Source organism: Hypanus sabinus, chromosome 19 (genome assembly GCF_030144855.1).
Source record: "Hypanus sabinus isolate sHypSab1 chromosome 19, sHypSab1.hap1, whole genome shotgun sequence".
In the NCBI taxonomy this organism is placed as follows: domain Eukaryota; kingdom Metazoa; phylum Chordata; class Chondrichthyes; order Myliobatiformes; family Dasyatidae; genus Hypanus; species Hypanus sabinus.
This window is the reverse complement of record NC_082724.1, coordinates 26587519-26605711: the sequence shown is the minus strand read 5'-3', so window position 1 is coordinate 26605711 and position 18193 is coordinate 26587519. Positions and strand designations below refer to the sequence as shown.

General features: G+C 39.3%; 1 protein-coding gene across 4 annotated transcripts in view; it reads left to right on the top strand.

The window, feature by feature from the left end:
* fhit (fragile histidine triad diadenosine triphosphatase) overlaps nucleotides 1–18193 on the top strand; it is a 942594-nt gene that overhangs the window by 659273 nt on the left and 265128 nt on the right. For 3 of the 4 annotated variants that reach the window (XM_059944248.1, XM_059944247.1, XM_059944249.1), the window contains one exon: nucleotides 8813–8881. The exons of the other annotated variant lie outside the window; for it this stretch is intronic. In XM_059944248.1, coding sequence (XP_059800231.1) covers nucleotides 8813–8881 — 69 coding nt within the window. The remainder of the gene's footprint in view (nucleotides 1–8812; nucleotides 8882–18193) is intronic. 4 annotated transcript variants of the gene reach the window in all.

Here is an 18193-nt window from a genome sequence, read left to right as displayed (position 1 = left end):
GAGGATGTCAAAATTCCTCATGTTGAGTCCCCCATCTCAATTATTATGAACCTTGATTTAACATGTCATTTTATATTAGGGCTTTGGATATACCAAGGGTGTTATAATTTCCCCTCCCCAAGACTCATATGCTTAATTCATTGCAATATAGAGAGCAAAATCTATAATCTGTCATGAATGGTTACATTTCTGTTCTTGGGTTCTCTAGCTTTATTAGTTTTACTGGATTATGCAAAGAAAAATTAATAGATTGAATGACTCAACAGAATTGTGGCAAATGTGGAATCATGAGAATTGATGGCAGAGGACTTGTACCCCACAGATGATTGATGTCTCGAGACTTGCCAACTGATGAGAGTCAGTGCATGGAATTGTAAAGCAGTAAGAATTAATGTCTGCAGAATGGTACCCCAGTGGAGGCTGGTGTATGGGAGGCTCTTTACACAGGGCAGGTAGGTGAGCATGGGAACCATTCCACAGGGAAAGTTGGTGTGCGTAGGATCGGCCTCTCACTGAGAATCAGTACCAGGTCTATTGTCACTGGCATTGGTCATAAAATGAATTGCTTTGTGACGGCACTACAGTGCAGGTATAGCAAGCTACTGTAAGTTAAAATTTTTTTTAAAATTAGTGAAGTAGTGTTCATAGGTTCATGGACCATTCAGCAGTTTAATGACAGAGGGTAAGAAACGATTTTTAAAGTATTGAGTATGGGTCTTCAGTTACCTGTATATCCTCTCTGAAGTTTGCAATGAAAAGAGGACATGTCTCTGTATATGAGGGTCCTTAATGATGGATGTGACCTTCTTGAAGCACCACTTTCTGAAGATGTTCTCAATGGTTCAAAAAGTTCAAAGTTCAAATAAAATTTATGATCAAAGTATGATTAATGTCACCATATCCAACCCTGAGATTCATTTTCTCATGGGAATTCACAGTAGATAAAAGAAGTTCAATAGAATTAATGAAAGGCTGCACCCAACAGGACAGACAAATGACCAATGTGTAAAAGACAACAAAAGAAAGTAATAAATGAATATGTAGATAAATTTTTAAAAAAACAAGCAAGCAATATTGAGAACATGAGATGAGCAGTCCTGAAAGTGAGTTCATAGGTTGTGGGAACAGTTAGGTGAATGAAGTTGAGTGAAGTTAATCCTTCCGGTTCAAGAACTTGATGGTTCAGGGTGGTAACTGTTTCTGAACCTGGTGGTGTGGGTCCTGAGGCTCCTGTATCTCCTTCCCAATGGCAGCAGCAAGAGGAGAGAGCATAGCCTGAATAGTGGGAGTCTTTGAAAATGGATGCTGCTTTCCTGCAACTGCACTCCATATATATCTGCTCAATGGTGTGGGGATTTTTATCCATGATGGGTTGGGCTGTGTCCACTACTTTTTGTAGCCTTTTTCATTCAAGGGCAAAGGTGTTTCCATACCAGACCATGAACTTCTATAGAAGTTCGTCAAAGTTTTAGATAGCATGCTGAATCTTTGCAAATTTTTAAGAAAGTAGAGATGCTGCCATACTTTCTTTGTAATGGCACTTATTCACTGGACCCAGGACATATCCACTAAAAAGATAACAGCGTGGAATTTAAAGTTGCTGACCTTTTCTACCTCTGATCCCCTAATGAGGACTAACTCATAGACCTTTGGTTTCCTTCTCCTGAAGTCAATAATCAGCTCCTTGACCTTGCTGACACTGAGTGAGAGATTATTTTTGTGGCACCACTCAGCCAGATTTTCATTCTCTCTCTTATAAGATGACTCATTGCCACCTTTGATTCATCCACTGACAGTGGTGTCATCAGCACACTTACATATGGCTTTGGATATGCACTTAGCCACACAGTCATAAGTGTAAAACAAGTAGAGCAGGGGACTAAGCACACTGCCTTATCGTGCACCTGTAATGATGCTGATTGTGGCGGAGATGTTGTTACCAATCTGATCTAACTGGGGTCTTCAAGTGAGGGAATTGAGGATTCTGTTGCACAAGGAGGTACTGAAGTCTTGGTTTTAGGAGTTATTGATTAGCTTTGAGGGGATGATGGTATTGAATGCCAAGCTGTAGTCAATGAAGAGCATCCTGATGTATGCATCTTCACCGTCCAGACATTCCAAGGTTGAGTGAAGAGCCAATAAATTGGCATTTGCTGTTGACCTCTTGTGACAGCAGGCAAATTGAAGTGGATCCAAGTCAGTTCTCAGGCAGGAGTTGATATGTTTCATCACCAACCTCGCAGAGCACTTCATTATAATGGATGTAAATGCTACTGGGTGATAGTCATTGAGGCAGGTTACCACTGGTATAATTGAAGCCTGCTAGAAGCAAGTGGGTACCTCAGACTGCCGAAGTGAGAAGCTAAAGATATCAGTGAACAATCCAGCCAGTTAATCAGCATAGTTCTTTAGTACTTGGCTAGATACAACCTTCTGGGCTGGGTGCTTTCTGTAGGTTCACCCTCAGAGACTGAAATTACAGGGTCATTGGACAGTGAGAGTTTGTGAAGGTGCCCCCATGTTGTGAATGTCAAAGCGAGCATCAAAGGCATTGAGCTCATCTGTGAGCAAAATTCTGTTGTCAGCTGTGTAGCTTGGTTTTACCTGGTAGGAGGTGATAACATTCAAGCCCTGTCAAGTATCCTTCAGTGATTCAAGTGATTTTGTCCAGAAATGCCACTTCACCCATCAGAAGCTTCTGCCCATGATGGAAAGTTAGTGTGCCTAGGACCTCGGGGAGAAAGTGTGTATTTCTGTCTCCTGCTATGTACAAGTACTTAGGTTTTCATTGCTTTAGTGTATTCTGTTTGTCCCATTTCTTAGCTGTCCCCAGTTATTACAGTGCTCCAAGTAGTCAGTAATACTCCCAGCAAAAATATCAGACATCTTCATAGAATTTCCTCTGATAACAATACTATTAAAGAGGAAGATTCTGGTAAAGCATCAGCAGTGCAAGACTGAAGATCTGTTCACCAAATAGTAGCCGTAAGATACTGTAAGATTAAGTGAAGAGAAAAGGGGGAAATGTTAGGGAAATCTGTTGGAATGTTAGTGTGTGACTTGAGAATCAATGAGATGTAGAAAATGAGTCATGTTGTGCCAACAACTGGGCTTTGAAGAAAGAGGGTTTCCAAAATGGTTTGTTCATTCCTCTTCTTGGTAATCATTGTATTAGTGTCAGATGTACCAAGATACAGTGCAGTGAAGAGTCTTCATTTGCATGCCATTCAACAGATCATTCAATATGTAAGTAGATCAAGGTCATACAAAAAGAAAAAAAACAGAATGCAGAGATAATTTTACAATTACAGAGAAAGTGCAGTGAAGGTAGATAAGTGAAGTGCAAGGGCCATGATAAGGCAGACTCAGATCAAGAGTTCATCTTTACCATATTAGAAATCCATTCAAGAGGCTTATAACAGAGGTATAGAAGCATAGTTGTGCATGTTCTTGGGCTTTTGTACCTTTTGCCCAATGGAAAGGGAGAAAATAAAGAATAACCAGGGTGGGAGAAGTCCTTGATTATCTTGCCCACTTTTCCAAGGCAGACAGAAGTGTAGACAAAGTCAATGGAGGAGATCATAAACACAAGGGATTCTGCAGATGCTGGGAATCCAGAATAATACATGCAAAATGGTGGAGGAATCTTGCAGGTCAAGAGGTGCCAGTGGACAGGAATAATCTGTTAACATTTCAGGCTGTTCTGATGAAGAATCTTGGCCCAGAATGTTGACTGTTTATTCCTCTTTATCGAAGCTTTCCGACCTGCTGAGTTCCCCAGCGCTTTCCATGTGCTCAGTGGAGGAGAGGCTGTTTTTATGTGAAAGACTGGGCTGCAATTTCTTTCTGCAGAGCAGTTGCCAAATATGATGCATCCAGAGGGGTTGTCTTCTATAATGCATCTGTAAAAATTACTGAGGTGCATGCTGTATTTCTGTAGCCTTCTGAGGAAGTAGAAGCATTGGTGTGCTTTTTTGTCCATATCATCCATGTGGCTACACCAGGATATTTAGTGATGCTCACGCCAAGGATCTTAATGCTCTCAACCATCTCCATATCAGCACCATTGATTACTTTACTCCATCCTGTTTCCTGAAATCAATGAACAACTCTTTTGTCTTGCTGACATTGAGACATTGTCTTGAGACCATGAAACTAGGCTTTCTTTCCCCTTCCTGTACTCTGTCTTATGTTTATTATTGGGTAGGTGTTAAAGCCTTCTGGTGCTACCCACATTATATAGATACTGCCAGCATATTAAGTGCAACTTCATCAGTCAAAACAGCCATATTTTGCATTTGCTTTGGCCATCTTTAGCAGATATATTGTTACATTGCCATTGACCGAACATATTACTTATGTTACTTCATAAGCAACACTCAGAAAAGCCAATGCACCACCTCTACAGTTTTTGGGCCAGAAATCAGGAGGCAGGAAAACTGGAAGATCTGTACCACCTACTTTTGGAAAGTAAAACCTACTCGTCAGTGGGCCAGGCAATACGGTACTGACAAGATGTCCTTCAAAGCAAGAGCAGCAAAATATGTTGTTCCACACAGCATGTTACTGTCACAAAGTTATTGCATCATTTCTCAAGCTAGTTGAGATAAATTTCCCTTTATTATTATTCATTAAATAGCAGTAGAAATTGTTAATTAGTCAGTTCATTTTGCTAGAATTAGAAATGAAGGTGTTCTCTTCTACACAGGATTTCAGGACAGTAGGGCAAGACAAGAAAGGAATAGATCTTTAAGGAGTGTCTTTCAGGTATCTTTGGGCAGAGGAACCTTTATGGACTGTCAGCTTGTTTGTTATTTTATTGTCTTAGCTTCCGTTCAGGTAATGCCATAATCATGATTGCAATGCCTCATTAAATGGTGAAGATGAAACTATCATCACAGCCGGTCAACCTAATTATAAAGGATCCCCGGAAATGTATGTTAATTGAGTGACTGGGTGAAAAGGCCACTCACAAATATGCTATTTGGTATTTTGGCATCTCCCATCAGCTGTTTGCCTCTCCCTTCCCCTAGTAAGTCAAAAAGTTAAATTCTCGCTCCTTGTGTCTCAGCAATACATATAGGCTACCACATATTTAACACCTGCATACATTGGGCGAGGTCATTATAACATGCAGAGAGCAGTGAGTGTAGAAGAAATGGTAATGGCAAATTTGGAGGTCTCTCTTAGCTCAAGTCTGTTTACTTTTCTTTTACATTGTTCTGCCCTTGTACACTGATTCAAACAAATGCTTTCCAGCACAGTCCCTAGAGGTGTAAGCTACATATTGTCAAATAAATGATTTACAGTCTACGCACTCCCATCTGCTGTTCTGTTCCGAAAGACATTCCCAATGAAACAGCTTCAGGTCCCACTGCAGTACAAGAAGCCAACACCTCCCGCACATTGAATCACTCGTGCCAGTGCAGGTACTTTTCACTCTGGGGAATTCAAGCACTTTGAAGAATAACGCCAGATGGATCCCCAATCTAGCCAGAGTAGTATTTGTGCTACCATTGGAGAAGAAGGAACCTGTTTAATGAAGGATTAGTTGATGTTCTTCATTCTTTGTAGGGCATTGAAATTTAGATGCAGTCCTGTAGGGATCAAGGATCAACATTATTTGCCATATACGTACAATTACATGTCTTTGGGTTTGCTGTAATTAGGAATTGTAATTAGACAATGTTCTATTTACCAATGTGAAAAATAGAAAAATCATTGTCTTACAAGTAGCATAAGTTAACTATATGTAATCTTACTGACATTGTGTTGTCAACAGAGTATGAAAAGTCAGTAATGACATTTCTAGCACTATGCTTTGTTAGGAAGTCATGGAATTTGCACATGTTCTGTTTTCTAGCTTTCACTTGCCTGGTTTGTACTTCAATCTATTCTTTAATTTCCTTATTCCATCAAAATAAATCATCTTCTTAAAAACTTGTGTTGCAGTTATCTGCTGTATTCTGACCTTAATGTCCTGATATTTGAAGATTATTTTGAATGTGGTTGAAAATACCAGTTGTTGAGGCTATGAATCTTATACAGGGTCTCAGCTAGAATGTAGATATGGGCTGAGGAGACATAACCTCTGTAGCAAGGCTGATTTCCAAACCTTTACCACTGCAATAATACAAAGGGAAATATTGCAGATCCTGCAAATCTGAGATAAAAACTTGAAATGGTTAGTTGATCAGACAGCCCCTGTAGAGAGAGAAACAGAGTTTTCCTGTCAATTTAATAATCTTCCATCACAATGAATAATTCGTCTGTTCAGGTGAAAGATCATTGATCTAAATGTTAAAATTGTTTCACTTGCCAATGATGCTGCCTAATTAACTGCGTAGTATGAACATATTAAAATTAGTATTAAAATTAAAATATATTAAAATTAAAACATATTAAAATTAGTATACTGTATATGGAGTTTATGCTATTGAATTGTCAGTGTACATAAACTTAGGAGTTAATTTTAAATCTTATTTTAATGTAAAAATTGACTAAGAAATGGATAGTAGTCTGTCTGATTTCTAAAGTAAATGTAAAGCAACTGCGACCAAGGGCTGAGTTTTTTCACACTACTCCTATAATCCTGTATTTTTATTTTGCACAACAGAACTCTGAATAAGTATGTGTTGTTGAGATAAGCAATGATGAAATGGTTTTCACTTTATGCTAGTTGATGGGAAGTGAGCCACGGAGGCTTGAATCCAAACTTTGGTCTCTCTTTTCGCATGGTTTAATGGAAAAATAAACTTTGCTCCACATAAGGAACAAGCTTATTACAGGTTGAGTACCCCTTATCTGAAATTCCAAATGCCAAAAACCTCCGAAATCCAATTTTTCTTTACATGACGTCACAAGTGGAAAATTCCACCAGACACTTTGGAGGTTCCCCGGTGATGTGCAGCTCTGCGTACCTCAGAGTGTCCTGAGAAGTGACACCACATAAGAAATTAACAAAAGATAAAAAATAGAAAAACACTGCAAAAAGTGGAAAATAAAGATCTTGAATATGTATTCAAAGAGTGGATTTTTCAGCATTGGAGTGAACATATGCTGCTTAATAGTATGCTGATCATGAAGCAAGCAAAGATCTATCATGATGACCTGAAAATTGGAGGAAATTGTGCATATTTAGTAGGCTGGTCGCAGAAATTTAAGAAAAGGGACGGTTTGCCAAGATTGTTGCTGATGAAAATCTAACACACTTACCAGTGGCACATATATTCAGACTTGGAAATGATAGCGATCCCAAACTATCTCACGATTTATTCCAAAATCCAAAACCCAAAACATCTGAAGCATTTCAAATAAGAATACTCAACTTATATTATATTTTCAGATATAAAAAAGATACAAAATAACACCTCTGCATTTAAGATGAAGCATTGTATGTACTTACATTACTTTTTTTCACCATTAATTAATCATGGTTCTACGAGGAGTTCTTCATCAGAAGCTACAACTTGAAAAAACATTCCAGCCCTTCAACTATAAGGCACAGATGACATTCTTTTTTAGTTGCAAGAAATCAGCCAGGCTTGCCAATGTGGTCATCTGGGTTATAAAACAGTATAAATTCTTGTGGAAAATAATTTCAAGCAATTATTTCAAATAATTATCAAGCAATTGGGTAAGTTTGCGGATGACACGAAGATTGGAGGAGTTGTGGATGGAGCTGTAGGTTGTCGAAGGTTACAAGAGGATATAGACAGGTTGCAGAGTTGGGCAGAAAAATGACAGATCTTGTTCAATCTGGACAAGTGTGAGGTGATGCATTTTGGAAGGACAAACCAGAGGACTGAGTACAGGATTAATGGTCAGTTACTTAAGAGGGTGGATGAACAAAGGGACTTTGGGGTTCAAATCCATACATCCCTCAAGGTCGCTGCACAGGTGGATAGGGTAGTTAAGAAGGCCTATGGGATGCTAGGCTTCATTAACAGGGGGACTGAGTTCAAGAGTAGAGAGGTCATGTTGCAACTCTACAAATCTCTGGTGAGACTGCACTTAGAGTATTATGCTCAATTCTGGTCACCTTATTATAGGAAGGATGTGGAAGCTATGGAGAGAGTGCAGAGGAGATTTACCAGGATGTTGGCTGGTTTGGAGAACAAGTCATATGAAGTGAGGTTAGCAGAGCTGGTACTTTTCTTTTTGGAGTGTAGAAGAATGAGAAGGGACTTGATAGAGGTCTACAAGATTATGAGAGGCATAGGTAGGGTGGATAGTCAGTACCTGTTTCCCAGGGCACCAATAGCAAACACCAGAGGGCATATGTATAAAATTAAGGGTGGGAAGTTTAGGGGAGACATCAGGGGTAAGTTTTTTACACAGAGGGTTGTGAGTGCCTGGAATGACTTGCCAGAGATGGTGGTGGAGGCTAAAACATTAGGGGTATTTAAGAGCTTCTTGGACAGGCACATGGATGAAAGCAAAATGGAGGGTTATGGGGTAGTATGGGTTTAGTGCTTTTTTTTTTAAGGATTATATGGGTCGGCACAACATGGAGGTCTGAAGGGCCTGTAGTGAAGGGCCTGTGCTGTAGTGTTCTATGGTTCTAATTATTTATTAATTTCCATTAGTTTTCAGAAGGATTTCTAATAAAGCTTCTTTTGTAGTTTCTAGTTTTACCTTTTCACCAGGTATTATTTTATGAATAATACCAAAAATATTTGAAAGTGAAAATTCAATATCCAAAAGAAAATTTGCCTTCATTAACACAAGGGTTTAAAGAAGTGTACTTGTTAACTTTGGTGTTCACGCATTTCTCTCACTCAAATAATATATTTTTCTCTTTGCTGTACAGCATGTGCATGTTCATATTCTTCCAAGAAAGAAGGGAGACTTCGCAAGAAATGATAATGTCTACATGGAGGTAATTTTAAAAGACTTTACAAAACTTTGGATTATGGAAGCAGAACACTTTATTTTCAGTGCCATGACAGAGAATTGGTATCCAATGCACTAACTCAGCCAATTCCTCTTAGGAGACTATTTTATTGTTGTCTCCTAGACAAGTATTTGTCTGTTAATACCTACCGTCCATTCCTGATAAATACAGACACACTGCAAACAGCATTTCAAGCTTGTAAACAATTGTAAAAATTACGCTATTTTTGATTTAATCATAATAGTTAAATATAAACTTTTGTATTTACTTTGTGTTCTAATAATTATGGTTAATATGCAACATAGAAGTGCAGTAACCTGAATGTTGAATATAATCTTGATCAGATAGCTTTTGAGAAATTAAGTTACTTGAGTGTAGAAATACAGTGTTGTCCTGCAGCATTACCACCTACATTACAGAGTTATCATTGAAAATGGAACTATTCATGACCTTTTTCTGTAGTATTGAATTGATATTCGACTGACTGACTCCAACATTTTCAAATATGCCACCTTTTATATGAGGTTATTTAACATTTTAGTTCAGGCATCATTTTCACTTAAATGCAGCTATTTCTTCGCTAAGCATTTGAAGCAGGCCTTGACTTCAAGCAATTGTGTCAAATGGGAGAGAGCGAATTGGTTCTACGTTTGCTCTTCTCCCAGTTTCCACTGAAGACAATGAAACTAAAAACTCATGAGACGTAAAAGGTGACTCATTATCACCTTTTTTATTCTTTTGCTCAGTGTTATTCCATTATAGTTTACAATTGTTTGATTCCGCTTTGCAGTCAGATTCACATCAAAATGATAACAGCTTCTCTAAATAGTTTATGGATTATTTGGATTGGTATTTTCACACCGAGAAATGATTAGAAAATAGATGGGTATTGCATGTCTTGTTGGTTTTTAATTTTTATTGGTTAATGTATTATGGTATACATCTGAAATTAGACTTCCTGTGTGCTTGTGATTTGGTTTCTGCTAAGAGTCTGGCTCTAAGATTTTGTAATTCAATGAATTACCACATTAAATATTACTCTGTGCTACAAAAATATATAACATATGGTGACATAACTACAACCCCATCCTTGATCTCAGTTCAGCAACTCTGCTTGTAATGGCAACTTAGTCTGTCTGCTTGCTGCTATTGAAAAGGCAGCATCTGTGGATGCCTAGAAATAGGATCTCTTGGTCTAAGAATTATATGATAGCTCGCAATTAAATATATTATAATAAAAATGTAAAATAGATCTTCACTTACCTTCCAAACACCTAGCAGCATTCATAATAGAACACGTTGCTTCACATATGCTTTGTCTTTCATGGCTACACATAAAAACATGAAAAATATTTCATAAACACATTCCTGATGAAGGGTCTCAGCCCAAAACATCAGCAGTTTATTCTTCTTCATAGATGCTGCCTGGCCTGCTGAGTTCCTCCGCCACTTTGTGTGTATTTCTCAAAACATTTTTTTTGTTGTGATGTGAGTAAATTGGTACTAAGAAGACTCCACTGTGATTTGCTGTCATTTGTTGCTAAGGAATGTTTCTTTGCTGTCCAGGGTCTTTGAAAGCTCTTTCTGGTGGTACCTTTGGAATGTTTTATTGTTTTAGCCTGGATACAGCATCTGCTTCCTTGCAACATTACTGCCTCAAAAGAAAACTTAGAAGATAATGAGCCAATTTGATGGCAGTTTTCATTTTATGAAAACCTCTTATAGTGGGAATTCATGAGTCAGAAGAGTACCCAAAGTTTGCCAATCTCTCTGTATTTGTTTTTGCTTTGGCTAATTATGGGTGGTGACTAAACTATGCATGACAACCCACCTCAGAGTACTGAAATGTTACATTTATCCAGTTATGTTATATGGATCGGAGTGGTGAACAGTCTCTAGTAATGAGGAAACAAATTGAAGCAGCAGAGATGTGGTTTTTGAGGAGGATGCAAAGAATATCATGGACGAAATGAATATCTAACGAGGATGTCATGAACAGAGCAAGCACAAAAAGATAAATAATGTTTGAGATCATGAAAAGGCAACGTAACTTCATTGGACATGTGATTAGGAAAGAGGAGTTAGAAACCACGGGAAAGATTGAAGGGAAGAAAGCAAGAGGAAGGCAAAGAAGCCAGAGAACTGGAAATGAATACCGATGAATCGATCCACTTGACCCAAAACAGGAGTGTGTGAGCCATGGCAGTCAAAGCTCTATCTGGATATGGCACCTGATAATGATGATGATGACAACGATGACTATACATAACAACTCATGGAAGTCTTACCCATAGTATTTTAAAAATTAGGCTAATGGATATGTGTATTGGGGATTAGGGGAACAGAGCAAAAGGCATGGGTGAGGTGGGACTGGGTATGATGATGAGAGGGACAGTTAAATACATATTTTTAATACATCCTATTGGATTATTCAATGTTTCTGAATTTGGAACTAGATTGAGAAACTGCAGATCAACTTCAGATGTCAAGTACATAATCAAAGCCACAGTAGTAGAGGTATATGTGAAGTCAATGGGTGTATTCAGCTCAACCAATTTCAGACATGAATGAGAAGAACAAAGTTAGCCTGTAAATGCCAACTTCTGCTATTGTAGAGCTTGAATAAATGTGGGAAAGCTTCTTACTCCACTAGGTACTCAATCCATTCTGTACTAAATAATGAGGTTTTATTTCTAATGATGGTGTTATTCTACCGAAGCATTTAGTAGATAAGGATATCAAGTAATAATGAAGAAACATAATGTTCATACCTACTTCTAGATACAATTAATATAAACAGTACCCTACATGTGTGACTGAGGAATATTGGAGTCAGAATCAGAATCAGATTTAATATCACCAAAATATGTCATGTGAAATTTATTAACTTAGTGGCAGAAGCTCAATGCAATACATGATAAATATAGAAACAATATAAATAAATAAATGTACATTAAATAGTTAAATTAAAAATAGAAATAATAAAAACTGAGGTACTGTTCATGGGTTCAATATCCATTTAGAAATTGGATAGCAGAGGGGAAGAAGCTGTTCCTGAATTGCTTTGGAAATAATATATACTTTATAAAGGAGAGCTATGTGGGAGGGAAGGGTTAGGTGGATGTTGGAGTAGGTTAAAAGGTCAGTACAACACCATGGGCTGAAGAGCCTGTACTGTGCAGTATATGTTCTATAATATATACTATAGTTACCAGCATGCATATTATTGAGGTTCTGCGTAATAGTAAAACACTTGAGCAGTGCTATTGTGGTTTGTATTATTGCAAGTATTATGCTGAATGATTGCGCTGCTACCATTCTGTTCCCTACATATAATCAGCATATAAAACCTATGCAAGACCATTTGTTGATCTGTGAGATTGAACAAAGGACACCTCATTTTAAAATTTGCAGCAGATGTCTTGGGTGGCTGAACAGAACATTGATTGTTTGATGTCACTTCTATCAGATTGTAGCAAACGACTTGTGTTCTGCAAGTTTTCTTGAAATTACTGCCGCAATTTATAAAGTCACATAGGCAGCCATGTGACATCATGCAAACCATGTTTTATGACACTGCTGGGAGCAGGAAGAATTGAAACTTGGCTAAGAAGCAAGTACCATTTGAAAAATGTGCTGTCGATGTGATAATAATGATTGTGACTCTGAGTAATAGGCCTGTAAGACAGCCGCGGTAACCAGGTTCAGTGCCGGACTTTTTAAAGGCGACTGCCAGTAGTGCTAAATCTGGCAGTAAATCTGACAAGATATTGCTTTAGTACTTTGGCATATTCTACCCTGCTGTTGCGAGGATAATAATGTAAAAACAATCCTGTATCACGTTTCAGCTGAGTGGTCTCACGTTCAAAATAATAAATAAGACAATTGAACACTTCATCAGGGAGTTATTCATTATTATTAGCAAAAATATGTGGAAAGGGACATCAGCAAATAAATAGCTGTCTTTCCAACCGGAAAGCATGCGCTTCACAATGCACTTAATCACACTCAATTGCATTGTACTAAGCTAAGACCCTCAAAGTTAGGAAATCACATGACTTCCCAAGAGCCTTTCACAATGAAATAAATGCTGTCACCTCAGTAAGATGAAAGAGAATGGATAGATGGAAAAATCTCAGATAAAAGTCACATTGAAAGAAAAGTTGCGCAAATATTTTTGGGCTGTGAATTTCCACCAAGACTGAAACCCTGACAAGAAGTAGTGAGGAGGTATAGATCTTATCTCTTGATGTTGTGGAAGAATTTAGGGAGGGAGTTAAGCTTGGCTTGCATTAATGGATAAAGAAAGTCTTGATTCTGTTGAATAATAATACGAACACTTGTACTTATCTCAGTTGCATTGTAGCAGTAGTACAAAGGCATGAGACGATGATCATTGAAGAAGCAACTGATGCTATCATCATGCTTCTACAAAAAAATGAAAGAATGTGTTTGTTATGCCCACTGGTTATTTTAAGATAGGGACAGCCTTTGTTAACTGTCCAATGTAACATAAACAGGACTCAAAAATAAATGACCCCAGCAAAGGAACATGAAACAAAGGTATTTAATTTGCCAATTAACATTATGATTTAGGGTTTATCGCTGTAAAATTATATAAAATTATAAAGCACGTATTGTGTTGAATGGGCCTTACATGATCAAAAGCTTCTCCCTCGCCTATTTTTCATTGTAGTGTAGGCAAGTGAAATTAGGTGAGTCTGACATCAGTGGTAGGGAAGTTGTTGGAATTGATTGTTAGGGCTGAGATTATGGTGCACCTGGAGGCACAAGACAAGATAGGCCAAAGCCAACATGGTTTCCTGAAAGGAAAATCCTGCCTGACTAACCTACTGCAATTTTTTGAGGAATTTACAAGCTGTTAGACAAAAGAGATGCAGTAGATATGGCGAACTTGGATTTTCAGAAGGCCTTTGACACAAGTGCCACACATGAGGCTGCTTAGCAGAATAGAAGCCCATGGAATTATAGGGAAGTTACTAGCATGGGTAGAGCATTGGCTGGTCAGCAGAAAACAGAGAGTGGGAGTAAAGGGATCCTATTCAGTGGAGTTCCACAGGGGTTGGTGTTGGTGTTGCTTTTTACGATGTATGTCTATGATTTGGACTATGGGATAGTGGATTTGTGGCTAAATTTGCTGAAGATACAAAGATAGGTGGAGGAAACAGACAGTCTGCAGAGAGACTTAGATCATTTAGGGGAAAGAAGTGGCAAATGAAATATAATGTTGTAAAGTGTGTGGTCATGCACTTTGGTGGAAGATATAAACGGGCAGGCTATTATTTAGATGGGGAGAGAATTCAAATTGCAGAGATCCAAAGGGACTTGGGTGTCCTTGTGCAGGATACCCTAAAGGTTAACCTCCAGGTTGAGTTGGTGGTGGAGAAGGCGAATGCAATGTTGGCATTCATGTCTAGAGGTATAGAATATAAGAGCAGGGATATGATGTTGAGGGTCTATAAGGCACTTGTGAGATCACACTTGGAGTATTGTGTGCAGCTTTGGGCTCCTTATTTTAGAAAGAATATACTGATGTTGCAGAGGGTTCAGAGAAGATTCATGAGAATGATTTCAGGAATGAAAGGGTTACAGTATGAAGAACGTCTGGCAGCTCTTGGGCTGTATTCCCTGGAGATCAGGAGAATGAGGAAGGATCTTATTAGAAACATTCCAAATGTTAAAAGGCCTGAACAGATTAGATATGGCAAAGTGATTTCCCATGGTAGGAGAGTCTAGCACAAGAGGGCATGACTTCCGGATTGAAGGGCATCCATTTAGAACAGAGATGCGGAGAAATTACTTCAGTCAGAGTGTGATAAATCTGTGGACTTTGTTGCCTCGATCAGCTGTGGAGGCCAAGTCATTGGGTACGTTTAAGGCGGAGATAGGTTCTTGATTAGACAGGGCATCAAAGAGTATCAGGAGAAGACAGGGTTCTGGGGATAACTAGAAGAATTGGATCGGCCCATGATTGCATGGTGGAGCAGATTGATGGGCGGAATGGCCTACTTCTGCTCCTATAGCTCATGGTCTTATTCTCTTATGGTAGTATAGGAGAAGAGGAGAGAGGTGTGGATTATGGTGGGGGCTGTTGGCAGTTTTGTGGGGGTGAAGAATATAGTTGAGAAGAGTTGTGATTGATTGAGTAATGAGGTGTCATGTTCTGCAATGTCTGATGGCACTCGGGATCAGAAAGTGAGAAATATCCTTGGGTGGTTTACCCCCAGAAATAAACATGGGTCAGTTGAATGGAGCAGCTGACACCTTACTGAGCTGTGATCATAGACCTTAAAGGCACATATTAATTATCACGGATGTTTATAATATATGAAGGTCCCTGTGCACCTGAGAGCAGGAATGTGGAGCGTGGCTGTCTGGAGAGAGAGAGAGAGAGAGAGAGACTGTAATGGAGAGGAAAAGAGCCCTGGGATGAGTGAAGCAAATATAGAAGTTCAAATCAAAATGTAAGAGAGATGCCAGCAGAGATGTCACGTGCATCATTTATGGCAAGATACTTGCCAGACTACAGATAGAAGTTGGCAGAATGTAGTTATAGTGGACTTCTCTTGGGGTAAGAAGACATCGACAATGCTAGTAGAAATTTTCTGATGTTGTATGCACTTGTATACTCTCTTACACAGATTTTTTAATAGAGTCATACAACAGTATAGCACAGAAACAGGTCCTTTGGTCCTTCTAGTCTATGCAGAACTGTTACTCTGTCTAGTCCCACTGACTTGCACTCAGACCGTAACTCTCTATATTCCTCCCATCCACGGATACAGTCGAACTTCTCTTAAATGTTGTGATTTAAGAGATTTAAGAAATGTGATTTCACTACTTATGCTGGCAGTTCATACCACACTCGCACCTCCCTTTTGAGTGAATAAATTCCCCCTTAGGTTCCCATCAAATTTCACTGTTCACTTTTAAACTGTTACCCTTAGTTCTAGTCACCCAACCTCAGTGGGAAAATGCTACTTGCATTAATCTTGTCTATAGACCTCATTATTTTGTATATATTTTAACAAATCTCCCTTCACTCTCTTATGGCCCAGAGAATAACATCCTAACCTATGTATACTTGCCCTATTACTAAGGTGCTCATGTCCCAACAACATCTTGGTAAATTTTCTCTGTATCTTTTCAATCTTATTGATATCTTTTCCATAAGTAGGTTACCAGAACTACACAAAACACTCCAAATTCTGCCTCACCAATGTCTTGTACAATTCCTGTATTCAGTACTCTGACTTATGAAGGATAGTGTGCCAAAAACTCTTTACAACCTTATCTACTTCTGTTGCCACTTTCAAGGAATTATTGTTCCGTAATCCCGGATCCCTTTGTTCCGCTGCACTCCTCTGTGTCCTGCCATTCATCTTTTGAGCCCTACCCTGGTTTATTCTCCCAAACGACAACACCTCACATTTACCTTCATTAAATTTCATCAGCTGTTTTCAGCCTATTTTCCTAGTTGGTCTAGATCACGTTGCAAGCTTTGATCCCCTTCCTGCTATCCACTACACCCCTAATCTTGGTGTCATGCATGAATTTGCTGAACCAGTTTACCACATTATCATTCAAATCATTAATATAGATGACAAATAACAATGGACCCAGCACCAATCCCTGCAGCATACCACTAGTCACAGGCCTCCAGTCACAGAGGCAACCATTTACTACCACTCTTATGCTCTCCCACCAAGCTAATGTTGAGTCCAATTTACTACCTGAATGCCTAGCAACTCAACTTCTGGGCCAGCCTCCCATGCAGGACTTTGTCAAAGGCCTTGCTAAAGTCTTTGTAGACAACAGCCACTGGTGACCTCCTCAAAAAACTCTGCAGGACATGACTACCATTCACGAACACGCAAAATGCTGGAGGAACTCAGCAGGCCAGGCAGCGTCTATGGAAAATAGTAAACAGTCGATGTTGAAGGGTGAAGGTCAACTCTTTACTCTTTTCCATAGATGCTGCCTGGCCTGGTGAGTTCCTCCAGCAGTTTGTGTGTTTTGCTGGGATTTCCAGCATCTGCAGATTTTCTTGTACCATGCACAAAGCCATGTTGACTATCTCAAAGCAGGCTCTGTATATCCAAATACTTCGCTGTATATCCTGTCCCTTGCAATATCTAATAATTTACCCACTACTGACATCAGGATCACTGGGTATAATTTCCCAACTTTTTCTTCGAGCCTTTCTTGAACAATGGAACGGCATAATCCTCCAGCCCTCCAATACCTCACCCGTGGCTAAGAACCACTATCAGGGTTCCAGCAATTTCTGCACTAGCTTCCCACAAGGTCCAGAGGGACTGCCTAATCAGGCTCTGGGCATCATTCACCCTAATTTGCCTCATGACAGAGAGCAGCTCCTCTTCTGACTGTTCATCCTTTCCCTTAAGCAAGCTATGGACTTGATCTGAGATGGCCCTGACCCTAGCACCTGGGAGGCAATGTACCATCCAGGAATATTGTATTGTTCTCCTCCATAAAACCTCCTATCTTTTTATCTAATCAATTAATTCCCTATCGCTACTGCTCACCTCTTCTCCCCTTTCCATTCTGAGTCACAGTGCCAGAGGCCTGTCTACAGAGGCTTTCATCCCCCCCCCCCCAACAGCATTCAAAACAGTATACTCGTTATTGAGGGGAATAGCCACTGGGGTACCCTGTACTATTTTCTATCCCCTTTCTCTCTCCTGATGGTCACCCAGTTACCTGTTCCTTAGCTGTAACTAACTCTTTGTATCTCCTATTAACTAACTCTTCTATCTCCCAAATGATCCAAAGGTTATCCAGCTCCAGTTCACTAATGCGGTCTGAAGGAAACTGCAACTGGATGTACTTCTTGCAGGTGTAGTCATCAGGGATACCGGCAGTTCCCTGTCTTCCCACGTCCTGCAAGAGGAGAACGTCTCTGCTCCTACTGTCATCCCCACTGCTCTAACCATATAATAAGAAAGAAAGAAAAAAGTACTTAACAAAAACTTACCTTAGCTTCTGCCTCTTCTTGTCAAAGCTTCAGCTCCCCATTCTAACCCTGGCCCAATCATACAATAGCCATTCCTACTGTGTCCACTCTGCTTAAACCTAACCTACCCTATTTTATTGCTCCTTGCCAAGTGCCTAATAACCAAAGTGACCTCGAACTCTACAGAAAGTCCCAACAGACCCAGTCAACTTTTAAAGATGGTGCATATGATCCGTAAGTAATTGTCCTGTGATCTCAAGCTCTGCAGAAAGTGACCATGCTGATGCTGCTTTTCTTGA